Source organism: Mesoplodon bidens (assembly GCF_964165515.1).
Source record: "Mesoplodon bidens genome assembly, chromosome: 13".
In the NCBI taxonomy this organism is placed as follows: domain Eukaryota; kingdom Metazoa; phylum Chordata; class Mammalia; order Artiodactyla; family Ziphiidae; genus Mesoplodon; species Mesoplodon bidens.
Window position 1 is genome coordinate 39,208,818 of NC_138169.1, and position 22,401 is coordinate 39,231,218.

Consider the following 22,401-nt stretch of genomic DNA (forward strand, 5'->3'; position numbering starts at 1 on the left):
CCTGTGTATGCATGGGTTAATTTTCCATGAAGTCAGTGCTCAAAAATTTCATTTATCAGGTCTTGCTGAACTGTGTATCTTTCCTTCTCAGACTTTGATAGAACTGCTAAGCCTCGTGGTTCCTCTGTGTGTGTGTGTGTGCGCGCGCGTGTGTGTACGCGCCATGCTCTGCCTTTTCTCTTTTGCAGTGATTAGATTGTGTGGGCATCCTTAAGGCCTGTTGACCTATGTGGTGTGGTTTGTTTCACTGTCGGAGATCTGAGCGTTGGGCACTTTTTACAAATAGGCCACCTGCAGTTCCCCTGTCCTACCTGCGTCCAGCTGCACATCTTGCCTGGTGGTTCCTGCCGCGAGTTAGTGATGTGAATAAGAAGCTGTTTCTAAGAGCAGAAATCGCTAGAGTTAGGTCAGTGGCACCGCACTGCCCAGTGAGCAGCTCTGCCAGCTGTGCTACCCTCTCACTTGTCCCCGAATGTTTACCTAGCAGGGACCAGCTGCCTGACAGTTTATTGGTAACTGTCTCTCCTCTTCTTTCTCTCCTTTCCTCCGTCCCCGTCTTCCATCAGGCAGGCGCCTCGGTGATGTCTGGAGCAGGGGAGAGCGCTAATCCCGAGAACAGTGAGCTCAAGTACTCAGGTCAAGATGGGCTGTACATCGGCGTCAGCCTGGCCTCGCCGGCCGAAGTCACGTCGTCGGTGAGACAGGATTCCTGGTGTGCCCTGGCCCTGGCCTGAGCGGCCAGGAGGAGGACACGGCCGGGGCCCGCGGGACCGCCTTCATGATCTTCTTGGCAAGCAGTCCGGACTGGGCTGAGGATGCTGACTGGACATCTTCCTCTGACACAGGATTTCCGTGCCTTTATTTGAAAGAGATGTATCTCCCACGAGGCTTGCTCAGCCTTTACCACCCTGGCCCTGTCTTGAAGACCCAGGGAGAAGATGGACCGGCTCGGGAGAAGGGCCGGAGCAGCCCACAGCCTCCCCAGCCACGGCCACTTCTGGGTCGGCCAGGGGATTTGATGTCCAGTGTGCCACTTCCAGAAACCTGGACTAGGAACCGGGGCCTTGCCTGCTAAGGAATATTGAGAGAGATTTTTAAGCAAAAGTTTTATGTGTATTGCCCCAATTCATGTGCGTCTTCTGATCGGTTTTGGTTATTCCAGAATTTCTTCATACCTTTTCCGCCCCCAGATTTCACATGCGTTCGTGGAGAAGACCATTCGTTTGGTACACGCCTCTGGAGGCTGAGTCGGTTCTTGAGGTCTCCTGTCAAAAATATCACTCGGTTTGCAGGACTGCATCGTAACTGTAACATACACTGTGACTGACGTTTCTCAAAGTTCATATTGTGTGGCTGACCTGAAGTCAGTCTGAATTTGTAAACAGGGTAGCAAACAAAAGATATTTTTCTTCCATGTATACAATAATTTTTTTTTAAAGTGCAATTTGCGTTGCAGCAATCAGTGTTAAATCATTTGCATAAGATTTAACAACATTTTTTATAATGAATGTAAACATTTTAACTTAATGGTACTTAAATAATTTAAAAGAAAAAATGTAAACTTAGACATTCTTATGCTTCTTTTACAACTACATCCCATTTCTATATTTCCAATTGTGAAAAGAGAAATATTTCAAGAACAAATCTTCTCTCAGGTAAATTGCCTTATCCATTTGTTAAGAATTTTTGTACAAGAACACCAATATCTCCCCTTTATTTTACTGTGGAATATGTGCTGGAAAAATGGCAACAAAACTTTACTACCTAACAAATAACATTTGTAAATACTCTAGGCATCTGTACACACTATGATGAGGTCTCTGTAGTGTGACTAACCCACAGGCAGGTTGGTTTACGTTAATTTTTTAAAAAATGGGATGTCATATGGAAACCTATTTCACCAGAGTTTTAAAAATAAAAAGGGTATTGTTTTGTCTTCTGTACAGTGAATTCCTTCCCTTATAATTTCATTTTGATACTGTATGTGGCTATAGCTATTCATATAAAGCAAGTGCATGTGATGTTTGCAAATTGCCTTACGGCCTTCTTTTCAATGAATTGTCCTTTTGGAGCTGTTTTATACCTTGGTTCATTTGAAGTTGGCACATGGAGTCAAGTTATCAACTCTCAAGTTGCATTGGGGACAACTTTTTAAGTGAAAAGGACCCAGTATTATAAGACATTTCTGTGATTATAAGCATTCTGTTTAGGATCAATCCTTAAAAACATTTAAAAAGGCCAGAGTTTCTTTTCCTCTGAATGAAAAATACTCTGTGGCCCAGAAACAGAATGATTTCCTTTCTCGCGCCTCCCTTTTACAAAGTGCTGTGATATCTCAAAGCTCATTTGAAGTTAAAGTCTTTACACTCAGCGGAAGATATAAAATGATTTGAACAGCCCCTTTGTTTTTTCTATGTTGCTGCATGGATTTCAGGAAATTGGGAGGCTGTTTCACAACACAGAATGATGGCATTTCATTTTGGCTCCCTAACTGTGGCTCATTTTTCATGTACTGATTACAGCGGTCTATGGCGTCCAGTCTGAATCAGGAGAAGGGAAGTCTTCCTTTGTGGTGGGGTGGTGCTGGAAGCCAGACTCAGGCCTGGGATGTGTGTGTGTGCGTGTGTGTCTGGGGAAGCTCGCTTGTACCCTGACACCCTATGGTGGGCTGGGACAGTGGTTAACAGAACAGGGTCTGGAGTCAGACCACGAGGTTTCAAGTCCGTGCTCTCTGTGACCTTGGGCAAGTTACCCAGCTCTCATTTTCCTCATCTGTAAAATAAGGCATATAACTCATGAGATTAAATGAGATGATCCATGTGAAGTGCCTAGCATGGTGCCTGGCACATAGCCAGCACTAAGTGTTAACTTGACTTTGAAGGAGGGTGGCGTGCGCTCTTAGCACATGGGTGTTTGGATGTCTTACTCCATGTGGAGGATCTGAAGTTTATGGCCTGTGAGAGTCTGATGTCCCTTGGCTTACCCGCACTTTTGAACAAAGCTGGGGAGAATGAAATGAGGGATCCCCACCAGCCCAGGTGATGGCAGAGATGGTTGCTTCGGAGATATTAGTCTGAGTTTGGCAGATCGTTTTACAGAACAGGGATGGTCAACAGCAGAAGGAAATTACCCCAACTGACTCATTTTTTCCCCCCTTCCTCTTCTTACGGTCCTCTTCTTAAGGTTCTCATTACTTTGAGTGCTTTCTGGTGGGTTGGGAGATGTTAGACTTAAAATGTTTTGATTGGAAAATGAATTTTTCTTATTGGGTCTTCCAAAGGATCTTTTTTTTTTTTTTCTGGGGATGGTCGCAAACAGTGCTTCTTCTAATCCTAAGATGCCATTAGGTTCTAAAGTGCCTCTTCTTTTTTTTTTTTGAACACAAAGTGGAAGGAATTTGTGAAATAAGTTACAAGGGGCAGAAAGTGGGGGAGAGGGCTTCTTGTGGCCTGTCCTAACACAATGAACTCCACTAACCTGGGCCTTTTCAATAACTTGTTTACCTGTAATTGTATAAGGCATAAGTTTGATAATTCTTTCCAAATACACAATTTCAGCACTCCTCCCCCAAAGTGTAACATACAAAAAAACAAGTTATTTCTCACTAGGGAGTACTTTTTTTTTTTTTTTTTTTGCAGTACGCGGGCCTCTCACTGTTGTGGCCTCTCCCGTTGCAGAGCACAGGCTCCGGACGCGCAGGCTCAGTGGCCATGGCTCACGGGCCTAGCCGCTCTGTGGCATGTGGGATCTTCCCGGACTGGGGCAGGAACCCGTGTCCCCTGCATCGGCAGGCGGACTCTCAACCACTGCACCACCAGGGAAGCCCTAGGGAGTACATTTAAATAGAGGTCCAGTCTGGATCTTGGCTTAAAGACTCCTCAGACCCATTACTGTGCACTGCAGAATTTATGTCCTCTGTCAGCCCTGGCTGATTTTAGGTCATCCTACATAAGTGAGGGCTCTGTCTGGGGTCTCTCCTCAGGGTCACTTCGTGTTGTTTCCCGGTGCCTATGGGAGGGTCAGGAAAGCAGAGGAACCATTCATTTTCCCCTGCAAATAAATTAACTTCTTGCTCATGGGAAATGTTTTCCCCAGTCCTTGGAAATTTGATGTAATTTCAGGTTGTAGATAAATTTTGCTGCTGGGAGGGCAATACAGCAAGTCTTTGGCTCTGCCAGATTCCAGGCTGCTTTCAATTCGAGGCAGTGTGGTGGCTTCAGTATATATACTGGCATTGTCCTCGGGATCTTCGGATCCCCGTGACTCTGAGAAGGTGTGGAGAGAGGGTGGGAGGGCAGAGCAGGGAATCAAACATTTATTCAGAATAAGGCAGCTCAGGCTAATTAAAATGCGTTTTGTTTCTGGGTTGTAATAGCAGGTCAGTTTGGTGACAAAACTAGTTACCTTCTGTTGTTTGGAAGCTCTGATGGGCCATCAGATATGTTTGATTATTTAAAAGGAGAAACAAATATTAATAAATTTGCTAAAAAGAAACAAAATTGAGTTATTTGTAGTGAGGTGGATGGACCTAGAGTCTCATACAGAGTGAAGTAAGTCAGAAAGAGAAAAACAAATACCATATGCTAACACATACATGTGGAATCTAAGAGAAAAAAAAAAAGTCATGAAGGACCTAGGGGTAAGATGGGAATAAAGACACAGGCCTACCAGAGCATGGACTTGAGGATATGTGGAGCTGGAAGGGTAAGCTGTGACAAAGTGAGAGAGAGGCATGGACATATATACACTACCAAATGTAAAATAGATAGCTAGTGGGAAGCAGCCGCATAGCACAGGGAGGTGAGCTGGGTGCTTTGTGACCACCTAGAGGGGTGGGATAGGGAAGGTGGGAGGGAGGGAGATGCAAGAGGGAAGAGATATGGGAACATATGTATATGTATAACTGATTCACTTTGTTATAAAGCAGAAGCTAAAACACCATTGTAAAGCAATTATACTCCAATAAAGATGTTTAAAAATAAATAAATAAAAAATAAATTTGCTAGGCCAGATCTTTCAAAACACAGTCCATGGGCCAAAATTTGGTACCTGCAGCTCTGGCCAGTTGAGACCCCAGGATGGATTCTCTGTGGCGGACTCCCTAGCTGGGGCTGGTTCTGAGCAGATCTCTCTGCGGTGGCCTCTGGGGAGGGGTGTGTCAGGGACAAAGTGATGGCTGTGAGGACCTGCAGAGGAAAGGAATCGTGGTGTTTTCGGTTGGTTCAACTGTAAGATATTAGGCTAAGAGCCCAAGTAAGTTCATAGGAACTTTGGATAAATAAATTATGGTTGGTAGTTCCAAACAGCTTCGAAATGAAAGCTAGGATGATGGAGGTGCAGCTCTGAGCTTCAGGTCAGAGTGGGCAACCCTTCCAAGCACTGTGTAGCGTCTCCCAAATCTGCCCTGGAGAACTAGGGGGACAGCTGCTACTTCACCATTTTTCCTGCTCAGCCGCTGTTACACGGAAGAGATGTTTCCACAGTTGAAGTCACTATTTTCACGAGATACTTATTTTACGTAGTGGGCTTTTTCTTGTTTTTAAAGAATGGACATTTTAAGAATGGCTAAAATATGGCAATTAAAGATGAAATAATGCATAATTAGTAAAAGGGCTTCTATTTCAGTTATCAGTGGTCCCCGTGGTAAGATAATCATCTAGGGGCAGGTCATTTCCTCTTTCGGCACCTCAGTCTCCACAGCAACCATCAAATGGAGAAATCAGGCAGTGTGGTCTCAGAGGTCCCTTCCATCTGCATGTGCTGCCCACAGTCCCATGTGCAGATTGTATGCAATGAAGTGATGGTGGGTCTGTGGTCTGGTCTGGGCTCCCTGAGTCCATGCATGACCAGGGAAGCTGGTGGGTTTGGGATTCCCTTTGAGCTCTTCCGGTCCCTTCACCACCTCGGGTTTTTCTGTGGAGGCAAAGCCCTTCTGTTGCCTTAGGGGACAGTGAGGGTGACAGTCCTGGTCATATTTATGAGCACAGGGGCTTGGTAAGAGGTGCTGCCACCCCCAACACCAAACCTGCTTGGTTTGGGGCTCCTGACATAAAACTTATACAGCGATACAGACCCAGACAGGAAAATGGAAACGTCTGGCTGCCGGGCAGTCCACAGAACTAGGAAAAAACAGCTTTGCTTTGCTTGGCCCATTGCTTCAATATCTTGTAGTTGGTTTTTTATTTCTTGGAAACAACCAACTTTTCATTGTTGTTTGCCTTCTGTGTCTTCTCTTTAGCCATTACAGAGTTTTCCTCCCTGTCTCTCCACCCCTTCCCTGGGTTTACCATTATTTTTGTGAATTCTTTTCCTTTAGTACGCCAAGACTGGTCTGAAATAATAATAGCAAATATTTATCTAGCACTTACTATGTGCCAGTTTCTATACAAAGTGCTGCACATGTATTGATTTATCTAATCCCCATACCAAGTGAGTGAGGTGGTACCATCCCCATTTTACAGATGTGTCTGCGGAGGCACAGAGAAATTAAATAACTTGCTCAAGGTTACACAGTGGCAGAGCTGGGAGTTGAGCCCAGGCATTCTAGCTGCAGAGCACATGCTCTTAATCACTCTACCATATTTTTTTTTCTTTTTTTTGCAGTACGCGGGCCTCTCACTGCTGTGGCCTCTCCCGTTGCGGAGCACAGGCTCCGGACGCGCAGGCTCAGCGGCCATGGCTCACGGGCCCAGCCGCTCTGCAGCATGTGGGATCTTCCCGGGCCGGCTCATGAACCCGTGTCCCCTGCATCGGCAGGCGGACTCTCAACCGCTGCGCCACCAGGGAAGCCCCACCATATTGTTTTTTCACCTTGATTTACAGGGGAATAAATTGAAGAACACAGAGGGGGAGACAGAACTGTCTGAGACTTGGGGCTATGCCCTTTCTCTCTCCCCTAGCATCTCAGAAATACACAATTGTGATTTGTAGCACAGCCATGCCTAGATTGAAGAAACCTAGTAAATGTATACGTTTCTTCTAGACGTAAGTTACTTTAGAACACGGAAGGTGGGTTCATAGTTGTTAGCTGGAAAGTAGTGAATTTGGAGGTGTGCTGTTTTTGAACATTTCACTTATCTCTTCTTCCTGTAACTTCAAGGCTTGTTATGCTCTTACCTATTTCAAAAGATTAGGGTAAAGCATTTTGCAAAGGATAAAAAGCTAGTGAAATGATTAACAGTGGTTAAAGCCAAACACCAGAGAGAACAAGGAATACTTCTTCGTGGTGTAAACTCTTTCTATGCTAGGTTGTGCCAGAGCATTTTTTTTTCAGGAAAACTTGTGCAAGATTTTGGCAGTGGTATCTTAGGCTTTATCTTTTTAAATACGTGTTCATTACTGCTTACATCACTGTTGCTATTATTATTTTGATAAGTTGCATTACCAGTGATGCTCTCTGTTGGGGCTTCTCAAACTTCTCTGCATGAGAATCACACACGGTGCTTGTTAGAATTGCAGCCCCTGACTCCTTCCCCAGAGAATTTGATTCTGCAGGTCCTGTGTAAGGCTGAAGAATCTGCAGTTTGTGGGCCTTTGAGGTAATTGAAATTTCTTGAATAGTACAAAATTTAAAAGTTATAAATGAGAGTACAGTGACAAACAATTGCCCTTCTCATGCCTGTTTCCTAGCTACTCAGTTCCTGTCCCAGATAAAACTTCTTAGATTTTGTATTGATTATATGCATTGACTATCCATGCATATACAAACATATGTAAGTAATATTCAATATTTTTTAAACACATGTGGTAGTGTACTGTACACATTGCTTTGCAGTTTTCTTTTTTCACTTAGTATATCTGGGTAGTTCATTATTTAATCAGTGCCCTACTGAAGAACATTTGTTTCCAATCTTTTGCTATTCAAGCAATGCTGCAATTATTATCCCACATCTGTGTCATTTCACTCATATACAAATATACCTATAAGATGAGTTTCTAGAAGTGGCATTATTGAGTCAAGGGGTATCTCTACTTTTTAAATTTTGATAGAAATTGCCAAATTGCTCTTAGAGGATTTTCCTATTTGCACTCTCACAGGCAATTTTGAGTGCCCTTTTTTTCCTTAGTCAAATGAGCCTGTTATCCAACATTCTGGTTTTTGTCAATTCTGTATCTCTGAGATTTGTTTTGCATTTATCTTATTGTGACTGAGATTGAACATCTTTTCTTATGATAAGAGCCATGTGTAGTTCCTTTTATGTGAACTCTTTGCCCATTTCTGTTCATATTTTTACTTCCTTTTTCTATCAGGTTATTTATCTCATTGATTTGAGAAGTTCTTTGCATGAAGGAAATTAGCCCTTTGTCTGAAATATACTTTAAAAATATTTATTCCTGGTTTTTCATTTGACTTTGTTTATGTTTTTAAAAAATCATGATGATCTTTTCTTTTTTTAAAGGTAATTCAGTTTATCAATCTTTTCTTTTATGATTTTGGAATTTTGCATAGTATTTGGGAAAACCTTCTCCACTGTTAAGATTATTTTTAAAAATCCCATGTTTTCTTCTAGGACTTCTGTGGTTTTGCTTTCAAGGTTTACACTTTGTTTTCACCTGGAATTTTTGTTTTTGGTTGTTTGTAATATGTAGAGTATACATATGTTCAACCTTATGTTTTTCCAAATGGCAACCTGATTGTCCCAGTGTCATTTCCTGAATAATCTATTTACCTCCCACTAATTCAAAATGGGAATTAAAAAAATGTAGATTCTCATATGTCTATGTATTCTTGTATAAATTCTTATGTGGATATATATTTAACATAAAATTTTATATATATTTGGGTTTATTTCTGGATTTTTCTATTCTGTATCAATAATCTGTTTATTCATGCTTCGATATCAAATTGCTTTGACTATCATACTTTGCAGTATATTTAGAGAGCTAGCCCCTTCTTATTAATCTTTTTAAAAATAAGAGTTTGATCACTATTTTTATTTATTTTTCCATACAAAATTTAGAACCATTGTTCAGTTAAAAAATGTCCCATTGGTATTTTTATTGGGATAATATTAAAAAATTTAAATTAATTTAGGGAGAATTAATATCTTTATTTTGTTAAGTTTTCCTGTCCAAGATGAAGTGTGTGTTTTCACTTGTTTAAATATTTTTCTGTGTCCCTCATGAACATTTTAAACTTTTTTTCATGTAGGTCTTGTGCATGTTTCCAGGGAAGTTTATTCCTAGGTGTTTCACACTTTTTGATGTTAGTATAACTCTTCTCATTTGTCGTTAGTATATTAAGTTAGTTATTAAGTTAGTATATTAAGTTGTGAGTATATTAAGCTTGTTTCCTAGAATCATTCTGAATTTTGATATCTTTTTTTCAGTTGATTCTCTTGCGTTTTCTGGGGCAACATGCAGTTTCTACTTGCACGGCTGGTGTATTGGGTGTTGGTGGGAAACCCCTGCTCTTGGTGTTGTCTGATTAAGGAAATATATAAGTGCACTTGTTCACTTAAATCATGGATTCATATACCTTTAGAGATAGAAGGGACCTTGCTGAGGTCCTGCTGAGGAAACTGAGTCTCGAGAGGTTAAGTCCTGTGTATCAGTATGGAACCTGTGTTTCCAGAGTCCTTGCTCAATGGTCTTGGCTCTGGGCTAGGCTGAGAGATCACTGAGTGAAACTTGAGAACCAACCACTGTGAGCAAAAGCTTGGCCTTTGGCAGAGGCTGGCAACTTCTTACTACTCTGAGCATTGCTTCATTCATCAGTTTAGGAATTAACAAGCTACTGAGACTTGGGCCAGTCTGGTTTTTCAAAGATTGCGTACATCCCCAAACACCAGCTCTGAGTTATCTCCAGGGAGCAGCACAAATGACCATTGGTCTCCAGTGAATCATCAGGCTGCATCTGCTGGAATAAGTGAAAGCATTGTGAGAGGAGGAAATCGGGACAAACACCTACACTTGCTAACCCAAACAGCTTCCCTTTCTGAGCCCCTGGAGATCAGTTATCACCAAATGGAGAGATAGACTCTGCAAAGTTTTTGCAGGCCTCACAGCTTGTAAATAAGAGACTGCATTCTTCATTCTCCCCTCGTGTTGAATCTGGCAGAGGGGAGATCTCTGGCTCCAATCAGCTGGGCAGTGACCAGTAGCTGGGCTGGCTGGGAGAGAGAGATGATTCCAGTTGAATGAACTTTGTAAACTCACTCTACTTAATTCAGAGCACCCTGTATTTTGAGAACAAAAGGCATCTTTTTCATGGAAAATCATGCTGGGAGCACCTGCTGTATATTTCCCATCACTTATAAAGCCAAATACCAACTGGTCCCTGTGGAACACACTGCTTGATTACATGATATTTAACATTTCTATAACTCTTATCCTATTTACTCTTTCTTACACATTTATTATTCTTTGTACTTTTACCAGGACTTCTTTTTTTTCTTAAATTCTATTCTTCCATTTACATTTTGTTAATGACTTGAGTCTACAATGAATATTTCTGACTCTTTGATACCACTAGATTCAATGATGGACTTTCCAGTTGGGTCCTTCTAAGAGAAATTCTCAAAGGCGCCTCCCCTCATTTACAAATGGGCGAGAGACTCTTTTATTTCGGAACTGACGGTAGGAAGCCTTTGGTTGCTGGTTATATCTTGGATCGGGTCTGTGGAAGGAGCTACTCCCGGTTCAGCCTTCCTTCCTTGACCTCTTTCAAGCATTTGACATTGTGGCCCACTCTGTTCTTCCCGAAGCCTCCCCTGTTGACTTTCATGATGTTATAGATAAATCAGGGACTCGATGAAATGGGGACACTGTGGACTTTGGAGCCATGAAAACCTGGGTTAAGATCCTGGCTCTACATACCAGCTCTGTGGCTTGACCTTGTTGCTTAACCACTCCAGGCTTCAGTCTCCTTACTTCAAGATGAGCAATGTTACCACCTGATGGCAAGGCTGATGGCATCAGCCTTGAAGCCTCACTCAACTTCAGCTTTGTGAGGGGAGGAGCAACGTTTGCAACCCCAGGCATGGGGCTAGCGTGGTGCCTTCACAAGACAGACACTCATTGCTTTCTGCTTCCTGTGTGCAGCCTAGAACAACATCATTCATTCATTCTCCATCTTTTAGTCAGGATTCTCCAGAGAAAGAGAACCATATGTGTAAGTTTATGTACATATATATATATATATATGCGTCTCTTTCCCTGTGTGTGGATATCTATCTCTTTCTTTCTTTCTCTCTTTCCTTTCTTCTTATTTAAAGATATTTATTTTAAGAAATTGGCTCACTCGATTATTGTGGGGGCTGCCGAGTCTGAAGGTTGAGTTGATGTCGGCGCCTTGAGTCTGAATTCTTGTTAGAAACTCAGGCAAGATTACTATGTTGCATTCTTTTTTTTAATTAAAGTATAGTCGATTTACAGTATTGTATTAGTTTCAGGTGTACAGCAAAGTGATTCAGTTATATATATATATATATATATATATAACATACATATATATATGTATATTTATAACCTATATATATACTTTTTCAGATTCTTTTCCACTATAGGTTATTACAAGATATTGAGGGACTTCCCTGTTGGTCCAGTGGTTAAGATGTTGTGCTTCCAGTGCAGGGGGCATGGGTTTGATCCCTGGTCGGGGAACTAAGATCCCACATGCCATGCAGCCAGAAAAAAAAAAAAAAGATCCTTAGGTTGTCTTGTATTTTCTATGGTGACAATTATATTATCTGCAAATAAATGACAATTAAAAAAAAAGATACTGAATACAATTCCCTGTCCTATATAGTAGGTCCTTGTTTATCTGTTTTATATATAGTAGTGTGTATCTGTTAATCCCAAACTCCTAATCCCTCCCCTCTCCTTTCCCCCTTGGTAACGATAAGTTTGTTTTCTTTTTTTAAGACAATTTTTAAAAATAAATTTACTTATTTTATGTATTTATTTTGGCTGCATTAGGTCTTCGTTGCTGTGCACAGGCTTTCTCTAGTTGTGGCGAGCGGAGGCTACTCTTTGTTGCGGTGCGCAGGCTTCTCATTGCAGTGGCTTCTCTTGTTGCGGAGCATGGGCTCTAGGTACATGGACTTCAGTAGTTGTGGCACATGGGCTCGGTAGTTGTGGCTCATGGGCTCTAGAGTGCAGGCTCAGTAGTTATGGCACACGGGCTTAGTTGCTCCGCAGCATGTGGGATCTTCGCAGACCAGGGCTCAAACCCGTGTTCCCTGAATTAGCGGGCGGATTCTTAACCACTGTGCCACCAGGGAAGTCCGGATAAGTTTGTTTTCTATGTCTGTGAGTCTGTTTCTGTTTTGTAAATAAGTTCATTTGTATCATTTTTTTTAGGTTCCACATATAAGTGATATCATGTGATATTTGTCTTTGACTTAGTTCACTTAGTATGATAATCTCTAGGTCCATCCATGTTGCTGCAAAGGCATTATTTCACTCTTTTTTATGGCTGAGTAATATTCCTTTGTATATATATGTTACCACATCTTCTTTATCCATTCATCTGTCGATGGACACTTAGGTTGCTTCCATGTCTTGACTATTGTAAATAGTGCTGCTGTGAACGTGGGGGTGCTTAGGTCTTTTCAAGTTAGAGCTTTTATCTCTTCTGGATATATGCCCAGGAGTGGGATTGCTGGATTGTATGGTGACACTTTTTTTTTTTTTTTAAGGAAACTTCATACTGTTTTCCATAGTAGCTATACCAGTTTACATTCCCACCAACAGAGTAAGTAAGAGGGTTCCCTTTTTTCCACACCATCTCCAGCATATATTATTTGTAGACTTTTTTAAAATTTAATTTTATTTATTTTTTATACAGCAGGTTCTTATTAGTTATCCATTTTATACACATCAGTGTATACATGTCAATCCCAATCTCCCAATTCATCACACCACCACCCACCACCCTGCCACTTTCCCCCCTTAGTGTCCATATGTTTGTTCTCTACATCTGTGTCTCTATTTCTACCCTGCAAACCGGCTCATCTCTACTGTTTTTCTAGGTTCCACATATATGTGCTAATATACGATATTTGTTTTTCTCTTTCTGACTTACTTCACTCTGTATGACAAGCTCTAGATCCATCCACGTCTCTACAAATGGCCCAATTTCGTTCCTTTTTATGGCTGAGTAGTATTTGCAGACTTTTTAATGATGGCTATTCTGACTGGTGTGAGGTGATACCTCATTGTAGTTTTGATTTGCATTTCTCTAATAATTAGCAATGTTGAGCATCTTTTCATGTGCCTGTGGGCCACCTATATGTCTTTGGAGAAATGTCTGTTTAGGTCTTCTGCCTCTATGTTGCATTCTTGAGGGGAGTTTTTTCCCTTGTGAAACCTCAGTCTTTGCTCTTAGGACTTCCACTGATTGGATGATGTCCAGCCACATTATAGAGGATAATCTGCTGTACTCAATCCAGAGACTGGCATTAGACCAAACAACTGGGTGCCATAGCCTAGCCAATTTGACACATAGAGTTAACCGTCACATTCTACAAGCTTGGCCATCGAACCTTAGCAACTGGGCTTCAGTCCAAGGTTAAAGGGCTTAAATGAAGTGGACATTGTGATGACACAGCTTGGAGAGGGCCTTAGGGATCTGTTAGAACTCACTCAGGATCAGTATTCTGTGTTGGGTATTACTTGGGGACTCTCTCAAGGTTCTTACCAAGGGGGAGTTTTGTAGAAGGGGTGCTGTGCAGAAGTGTAGGAGCTGCCTATTGCCATCCCCTCACTTCTGGGCTCAGTTCTTGCGTGGTCTGGCGGTGTAACCTGGGTCAAGTCACTGGGCTCTTCTGGGCCTCAACTTACTTGCTTACAAAGGGTGACATTTAGACTTGATGTACTTTAAGTTCCTTCCTCACTTTTCAGCACTGGATTTCTCTGCTCCTCTTTTGGTACAAGATTTGCAGAGACTTGGTAGGAATTTACAGCTTGTGATTGCTTCACTTTTTTTGAAAATGGCCCCCGTTTTCAAATAGCATTAAGAATTGATGTCACATGTGTTTATTGCCCAAAAGAGTGATGCCTTTTTTATCACTGTAATGTGATGATGTCATTCATCTAGTGAGTACTTCATAGGTATTTTTAAAAATTAATTAATTTATTTTTGGCTGCATTGGGTCTTTTTAAAAAAAAATAAATTTATTTATTTATTTTTGGCTGCGTTGGGTCTTCGTTGCCGCATGCGGGCTTTTCCCTAGTTGTGGCGGGTAGGGGCTACTCTTCGTCACGATGCACGGGCTTCTGATTGCGGTGGCTTCTCTTGTTGCTGAGCACAGGCTCTAGGCACGCGGGCTCAGTAGTTGTGGCTCGCGGGCTCTAGAGAGCAGGCTCAGTAGTTGTGGTGCATGGGCTTAGTTGCTCCGCGGCATGTGGGATCTTCCCGGACCAGGGCTCGAACCCATGTCCCCTGCATTGGCAGGTGGATTCTTAACCACTGAGCCACCAGAGAAGTCCCCGTAGGTATTTTTTCGATTAAAAATATTTTTAAAAGTATGTCTCATTAAAAAGACATGTTCATAGTGGAAGCTCCAGGGTAAGGGATAGGTAGACTCCAGGGTAATTATAGGTAGACACACCCTCTGCATTCATTTTCTTGAAGTTTAGCAATATGTAAAGTATATTGGAAAGAACCAAGGCTTTGGAAGAAGACTGAACTGGACTTAAACCTAAGCTTTTCCACTTAGCAGCTGTGTGAACTTGGTCATAGAATTTAACTTCCCTGAGCCTCAGTTTACTCACCTATAAAATGGGAGTAATGGGATGTCACGACAGGGTCGTCATGAAATTAAATGAAATGCTGTGTGTGAACTGCCAAGCATAACACTTGGCACAGAGTAAACTTGAAATAAAAGTGCGTTCCTTTCTCTTCCCTTGGATTTTTTCTGATGTTCTGGAACCCTGCAGTGCCACTAGTATGTTGCTCCGCGGCATGTGGTCTGAGGCAAGATGCTCACTTTCAGAGATGTCAATGTCTGCCTTCTCTTAAAAAAAAAAAAAAAAAAGAACCCCACATCAGGATGTGGTCACCTTCTGAGCTTGTCAAATGTGAAAAAGGAGGGTTAAGTCATGTTGCTTTACTTTTACAACAGACGGTCTGTCTTCTAGGAACTGGCCGTTCTTCCATTCTAGGAAGAAGTGATGAATCATTACAAGAAATACTGTTTTCTTTCTCAAGTACCTTATCAATGTAAGTAATTAAAAATAGAACCTTCAGTTGAGAACAATTTTGGGAGGCATCAGAGTGGAGATTGCCATCCCAGGGTTGGAGTCAACATCTTTGAGTTAGTTAATCCTGGCTTTTAATCCCTGTCACTCTCTCCCCAAGGCCTCGAAAGGTTCATATATTGAAAAAAAATTACTTAAAATACAACTTTATGGGGGAGAATGGATACATGTATATGTACGGCTGAGTCCCTTTGCTGTGTACCTGAAATTATCACAACATTGTTAATCGGCTATACTCCAATATAAAATTAAAAGTTAAAAAGAAAACAAAACAAATCACTGGCAAAAAAAAAAAAAACAACTTTACATCAAAAGACTTAGAATACCATCAGTGAAAGAAATAATGGTAAATAGTGTTCTAACTAACTAACTAACTAAAAACAGGACTCTATGGGTACTGGAGAAAAGCCCCGACTTGCCTGGAAAGTGCTGTGGTGCTGGGGCACTGAGGCCAGCCCACACTGCCCTCTGGCAGGCTGAGCACAAGGGCTTACAACTTTTTTTTTTTTTTTTTTTTGGCGGTACACGGGCCTCTCACTGTTGTGGCCTCTCCCGTTGTGGAGCACAGGCTCCGGACGCGCAGGCTCAGCGGCCATGGCTCACGGGCCCAGCCGCTCTGCGGCATGTGGAATCTTCCCGGACCAGGGCACGAACCCGTGTCCCCTGCATCGGCAGGCGGACTCTCAACCACTGTGCCACCAGGGAAGCCCCCTTACAACGCTTTTTACAGCATCATTTGTGCTGGACCAGGATGGGCTCACTCTCTCTCTCCACCTGGTTTCATTCCAGCCCTAAATTATTGTTAATTATGATTAATCACTTTCTTTCAACCTTTCTGCTCTTCAGAGAAGATAGGTTCTCAGTTATTCTTTCCTTTGATTGTGGCTGGGGGTCCCATCACTGCATTCTAAATGTAATTGTAATGGGGACTTCCCTGACAGTCTCGTGGTTAGGACCCCGCGCTTCCACTGTAGGAGGCCTAGGTTCGATCCCTGGTTGGGGAACTAAGATCCCACAAGCCGTGCGGCAGGACAAAAAAAAACCCCAAAAAACCCCAAAACAAAAGTCACCTCATTAAATGTGATTGTAATGGACACTCCACAGATAACTGCAGTAGGGACTTGGTGTCACGTGTGCCCTTAGATTCACATCTTCTTCAGGTTGGTTACTAACCAGCACCAGTCTCAAGTCCAAGTTTACATGGAGTAAATGAAGACGTTTCCAGCAGAGCTGACTGTAACCAAGGGCTAAGGGTTTTGGGTTCTTTCTCTTCTTTTCCAAAGTGGAAAGGCAAGCTCCTCCTTCACCAGACTCTGGATCTTTCCCTACAGTGGATGGCTGACATTTATATGGTGAGAAAAGAGAGAAAAAGAGCGCTAAAGAGGCCTTGAGTGGGTGTTTCTGTAGAGCCCTTGCCCCATGTTACCCCCCATGTAGTTTGTCACCTGTCCGACAGCTTCTTGACTCTCCCCTGGGTGGAGGCCACGGTAGGCGGGCCCCCAGGAGGGAGTCCTCCGTTCTGCTCACCTGGTCTGTCTCTCCCTTTGGGCATGGAGGTCAGGGGTCCCGGTGGCCCAGCCTCTGTCCTGAACACACAAAGGCTGGGACTGGCCCAAGTCCTGTTCACAAATTCTTGAAGGTTCACTGCTCACATTCCAGCGGGGTCAGGAAACAGGAAGCCAAACAAAGGAAAGAAGTGCAGAGGGAGAGACCTAAAGACACAGAAACGATACTCTCTCAAATCTGGTCTAGTAATTGGCATTCAGCTAACTTCAGGTAGAGAGGCCAATGGAAACAGAGAAAACTGTTTAGATGAAATTTTTTATTTTAATGAAATATACAATCAAAAGAGCATATATGTTGCGTATAATCAATTTAAAGAATAATTATAAAAATAATGAGATACCCAGATACCCACCTCCCAGCTTAAGAAATAGAGCATTACCAGTAGTTTTGAACCCCTTGTGGGGCAGAAAGGCAGTTTTCAGTTACCTGTGGCTAACTTAACCCACAGCCAGATGTCTGAATCCACCAGACATTTACATTTAAATATGTCAAATTATCACCTCTTTTGACATTCTCCAGGTAAGAGTTGGTTTTAGTGGCTTGAAAGATTGCCTACTTCCCCAAACCTATTCATTAACCTCTCTCTGACCCCTGCCACTATTAAGGATTTCCCTCAATTTCTGTCTGCCAAAAAGTGGGTTGATAATCCATATAGGGAGGGAGACCTATTTCCAAGAATAACATCCATTTAGCTACCCAATCCTTCCTACGTTCTGTGATGTTGGAGCAAGGAACCCTTACAGACTTGAGGAAGCAGCAATACCCCCCTTGGCAGCACAGATGAGGGACTTGACATTTTCAGGCCTTTCAAGGAAGACGGATGGAAGGGTAAGTGGCAAATACGATTTTCCTCTCTTTAATATGCAGAATTGAGGCTTGCAACCAAGAATTCTCTTCTTCCTCGTCTGGCCTTTTCCAGAGGGATGTTGTAAATGGTTTCATCCGTTCTGCATGGGTGACCTTGGGAACTACAAGCTGGGTGTTTGGATGGTGCAGGTAGGTTAGGTCATCTTCAGACAGGTGGCTGAGAGGCCATTCTGAGCAGCACTGATGTCTACCTGCCACTCAAGGTCAAGAAGCATCTTCCATTGCTCATCACTCAAAAGCAGTGATGATATCACCCACACACATCACTTTATGAGTGTACCTGCCAATCCCTCATTTCCTAGGTGTCACCAGACATGGTTTCTAGGATTTTTAGGTGCCCCTTACCCCATTCCTACACCCTTGCCTGCCGGGCTGAATCTGGACCGACTTTTAGCTCTCTTACTTTTTGCTGCCTCTTCCATAGGACTTTGAGAATGATCTGGATGTGAGACCCAGATGGACCTAAATCTGTGTTCCTTGATCTTGTTTCGGGGTGACCCTCCCTCTCCCTGGTCTACTTCCCAGATTCCAAAGACCTTACACTACCAGGTGGAGCTTTTTGATCCTGGACTCAGATGAACTTCTGGGCTTGGGGCTTTTCTGGGGAGATCTTTTTGGGTTTGGCAGTATCATTGATGGGCAGGGTCCAGGCAAAAGGATAAGAAGCTCCATCTTTGTTATTCCTCTCATCAAAATGTGTGCCACTGTGCAGAAGGCTAGTCCTGAGAGCCTCAGGGCCTGAGTGTGGGACTTTGTCCTGAGTCTACTACAGCTTACAGAGGACCTCAGAGCCATTAGTGATGACCAGAAGATAAAGTCATTAGTGAGTCAGGTAGAGGCTAAATTGTCAGCTAAGAGCAGGTGATGTGAAATTTTATATGAATATAGTTATGTGCATTTTTCTGGGGAAAGGTTCATTCATCAGATTTTCAAAGGCACTTGTCACTCAAAGTAGATTAAGAACCAGTGATCACTTCTGATTGCTGGTTTGCAATAAAATGAGAAAAATAAGGAGATACCATTGAGTTTTTCATAAACCTAAAAATTTTAAGAATGCCCTTTATTTTAGGATTATGTCCATTCTATTTTTTTTTTGGCATTAAAATATCCTTTCCTTTTACGGGATAATGATAATAGTGAATAGTAACTGTGGAAAACAGTTCTTCCTCAATAAAGTATGAAGTTGATAACACCCCAAATTACAATTTCTTTTTCCTTTCTCCCTTCCGTTCCCTTCTCTTCCTTTCCCTTCAGAGCTGAGCTATGATTTTAACCCAAACCCACTTAGCTGGAAAGCTCCCCGCCCTGCAAACACAGCTTGAAGCCAGAGTTTTGCTTCTCAAGGTGTGGTCTGGCAGAATGGGTGTCACCTAGGGGCTTGTAGGAGCATCTTGGTGCACCCCCGAGACCTCTTCAAGCAAAATCTGGATTTAATAAGATTCTCAGGGGATACATATTCACATGAAACTTTGAGGAGCACTGGTTTAAATGACTTAAAAACAAACAAACAAACTTGTCCCACATGTTAATAAACATCAAGTGTTTCCTGGCTTGATGGTTGAAGAAGAAAAGCATCACACTACGAACGACAGACGGGTGTTCTGGTGTGGAGAGCGGAGTCCTTGCTTACTGACTGGTTTGTGAATTTCCTATCCCCTTTTGCAGGCTTCCTTCCTTGAAAACGGCATCGGTCACAGAATGCACGACACCAGGAGTGAACCTAATGTCAACTTTGGGCTGTGGTGATGAGGGGTTCAGGGGTTGTTACCGATGTGACACCCGGGTGCAGACGTCTGCAGTGGGGGGCTGTGCATGTATGGGGACGGGGGTACGTGGGAACTTTCTGTACTTGCCAGTCAATTTTGCCCAAAACTGCTCTAAAGATATATGTTAAAAACAACAACTACAATTGAATATGTGAGCCCTGAGCTTTGCCAAAGATGGGGCAGTCAGTCAGATAAAGCCTGTTGAATTCTTTTTTTATCCATTTGGATAAAAGGTGCTTTTGAAAGAGAGGATTTTGTCAAGTGCCATGATCTCATCATCTGGCAACACCAGTGGGAGAGGATCCAAGGGAAACCCAGGGTGTTGACATGTGGGTGACTCAGGGCCCGCACCGCTGGTGGTGAGCAGCCCGGGCTTGGAGTTGGTGGGAGGGGGCCATGCGGACGGTAATGAGGCCTGGGGCTCTGGCCGTGGGCTCCTGCCCGCCCGCAAGTGCCGGCCGCTGGCCTCGGCTTCTCTCCACTGTTCTGGGCTGCGTTTCCTCTGTGTTCTTCAATGGATGGTTGTGACCCGTGGTAGCTCTTTCAAGGGCTCTGCTAACACCAGGCAGCCCGGACCTTAGTTTATAGACGTTCCAGCCCAGTTCCCACGCTGTGCCCTCACCGTCAATTCCTCGGGCAGTTAACATGCCTGAAACACGCCCTTTTATGAGTTTTGCTCAGTTTTTTGGTTTATTTAATAATATTACTAACATACGAATAAAGCTTTCAAAAACGTTTTATTTCTGTATCTCATTTGATTCTCATGACAGTGTCTGGTAAACGAAGGGGTGAATGATAGCATCAGGGTGGCTGGTGCTTGTCCTGCAGATAATGAAGAAGCAGGCATCCAGCGAGGGAAATGACTAGCCCCAGCTGCATGCCGGTGGGCGACGTGGGTGACGTGGGCGACGTGGGCGACGTGGGCGACGTGGGTGACGTGGGTGCTGTGGACGACATGAACCACGGTTCCCAAGACTCTTCCTCGGGCATCCCAAGGTTTCTGGTCTTCTAAGACCTGGGGTGCCACTTATGCTGCTTAAATACTAGCTAGGTCAGCAAAATAGGTGACGCTTTACTGGTTAGCCATCGAGGGAGAAAATTACCCCTGTGTGTGTTTGCGTTTGTGGGATTTTTCCAAAGATAGAACTTTCAAAGAGATTTAGGAGCAGGGTGGAAAACAATATAACAAAGCAATTCTTTAAAAGGACTTTTCTTTTTTTTCATTTGGCGATGCTGTTGTTGCCAAGCGCTTAAATAAGCCTCATTTTTATCGACGGAGCTAAGTTTTAAGAAACAAACTACCCGGGAAAACAAGGCTGAGTGAAATGTTTAGGCGGGGCTCAGGCATGCCAAGCTAAGGTCTCACCTGAACAGAGAGGAAACTGGGTGAAACCACGAGGCCCTCAGGGAAGCCCGATTATCAGGATTTGAGGCAAATGGTCCAGGTGGCTGTTTAGCGTCTTCGAATTTACAGCTTCCATTCCAAGCCAGTAACTCAGCTGGGCCCCCCGGTGACCTGTGTTCCACACCTCGGACCAGTTTTCCCGGAGGTGGTTTATTCATTAGCAAATGTGAGAAATTACTAATTAGCACCCCTCTACCGAATTAAAGCAGTGGAGGTTATAGGTGGGTGTTTAAATAGAAGACCGACTCCTCCTGTTCTCTTCCCTTCTGAGCTACTTGGATTAACAGTGGAAGGATGCCTCCACTAATGAAACCACCATAGCATTCAAGACTTTTAAAACTGAAAAGATGGATGTCAAAAGAATGCTAAGAAAGTTTGAAAAAAATGAAAAAATTCATAACACTCCCATCCTAATGTGACTGTAACATTTAGTCTTTGTCCACACGGGGCATTTGGTATTGTGGCAACCTCACTGTAACGTAACCATTTAGTACTGTACTTTTCTCTCTTAATATGATATCATACATATGCGTTGCCTTCATCATGATAATTTTCCGTGTCTGCGCCATATTTATCACGTTGACACTTTGAATGTACTAGCCAATTCCTTTGATGAACATTTTGATTCTTTCTAGATTTTCTGTTAGTGAGCTGGTCAGCAACATTTTGGTGTGTAGATTCTTTGTCTTCTGTCTTAAGGAAATACCGGCAGTGACAACTGAAAACAAGGCAGCTGGGCAGATGGCGCCACTCTTCTGTTTCTGTCCACACTGGAGGGAGATGCTCAGTGCTTTCAAACCGTCTCAAGAGGCTGCTCTTTGAAGTGCTTTTTCAGTCGCTTTAAAATATCTGTCCTAGGTTCCTACTTACGCTTCTGCCTGCATTCTCTCCTACTCCCTCTCTCATTGTCATTCCTCAACCCAAATCTGCCTCTTGGACTCCTCGAAAACATCTGTCTCCCCATCCCTGGAAGGGTCTCGTCTGACTGATCCATCTTTTCGCTCCTGGCTCCTTTCTGAAGATCTGTTCTCAGAGGGATGGAGAGGGGAGGGGAACAACATACATTTGAATTGTATCAGTCTCTGGATCTGATGTCTTAGCTCAATATTATTTCTTTTTTTTTTTTTTTTTGCGGTACGCGGGCCTCTCACTGTTGTGGCATCTCCCGTTGCGGAGCGCAGGCTCAGTGGCCATGGCTCACGGGCCTAGCTGCTCCACGGCACGTGGGATCTTCCCGGACCGGGGCACGAACCCGTGTCCCCTGCATCGGCAGGCAGACTCTCAACCACTGCACCACCAGGGAAGCCCCCAATATTATTTCTCATCCCACTTACATCACGAGCCCTCAAGGCAAGGGCCTTGCCTCTACATGCACCATGGAGAACAGAGAGCCCTGCTGGCACCTGGCCAACAGGGAATGTTGTCGTTATAAGGTGTCAGTGATCGGAAGATGTGCAGAAATGTTGAGGGAGCTTGGACCTGTGCTAGAAATGAATGGGGCTTCCTGGGAGGACCACTAAGGGAAGAGGCTTCACAGGAAGCGGGCAGTTCTGAGCTGTCATCTGTGTTTTCAGAAAACGCGATGTCTGGGGC

The 22,401-nt window shown here is 43.3% G+C and overlaps 1 protein-coding gene across 5 annotated transcripts in view; it reads left to right on the plus strand.

Moving 5' to 3' along the window:
- The window catches only part of GATA6 (GATA binding protein 6), a 147,105-nt gene that overhangs the window by 29,092 nt on the left and 95,612 nt on the right, over positions 1–22,401 (plus strand). For 3 of the 5 annotated variants that reach the window (XM_081252837.1, XM_081252838.1, XM_081252839.1), the window contains exon 7: positions 567–1,943. The exons of the other annotated variants lie outside the window; for them this stretch is intronic. In XM_081252837.1, the coding sequence (XP_081108963.1) occupies positions 567–734 (168 nt within the window). In that variant the 3' untranslated portion in view covers positions 735–1,943. Of the gene's footprint in view, positions 1–566; positions 1,944–22,401 lie in introns of those variants that run through there. 5 annotated transcript variants of the gene reach the window in all.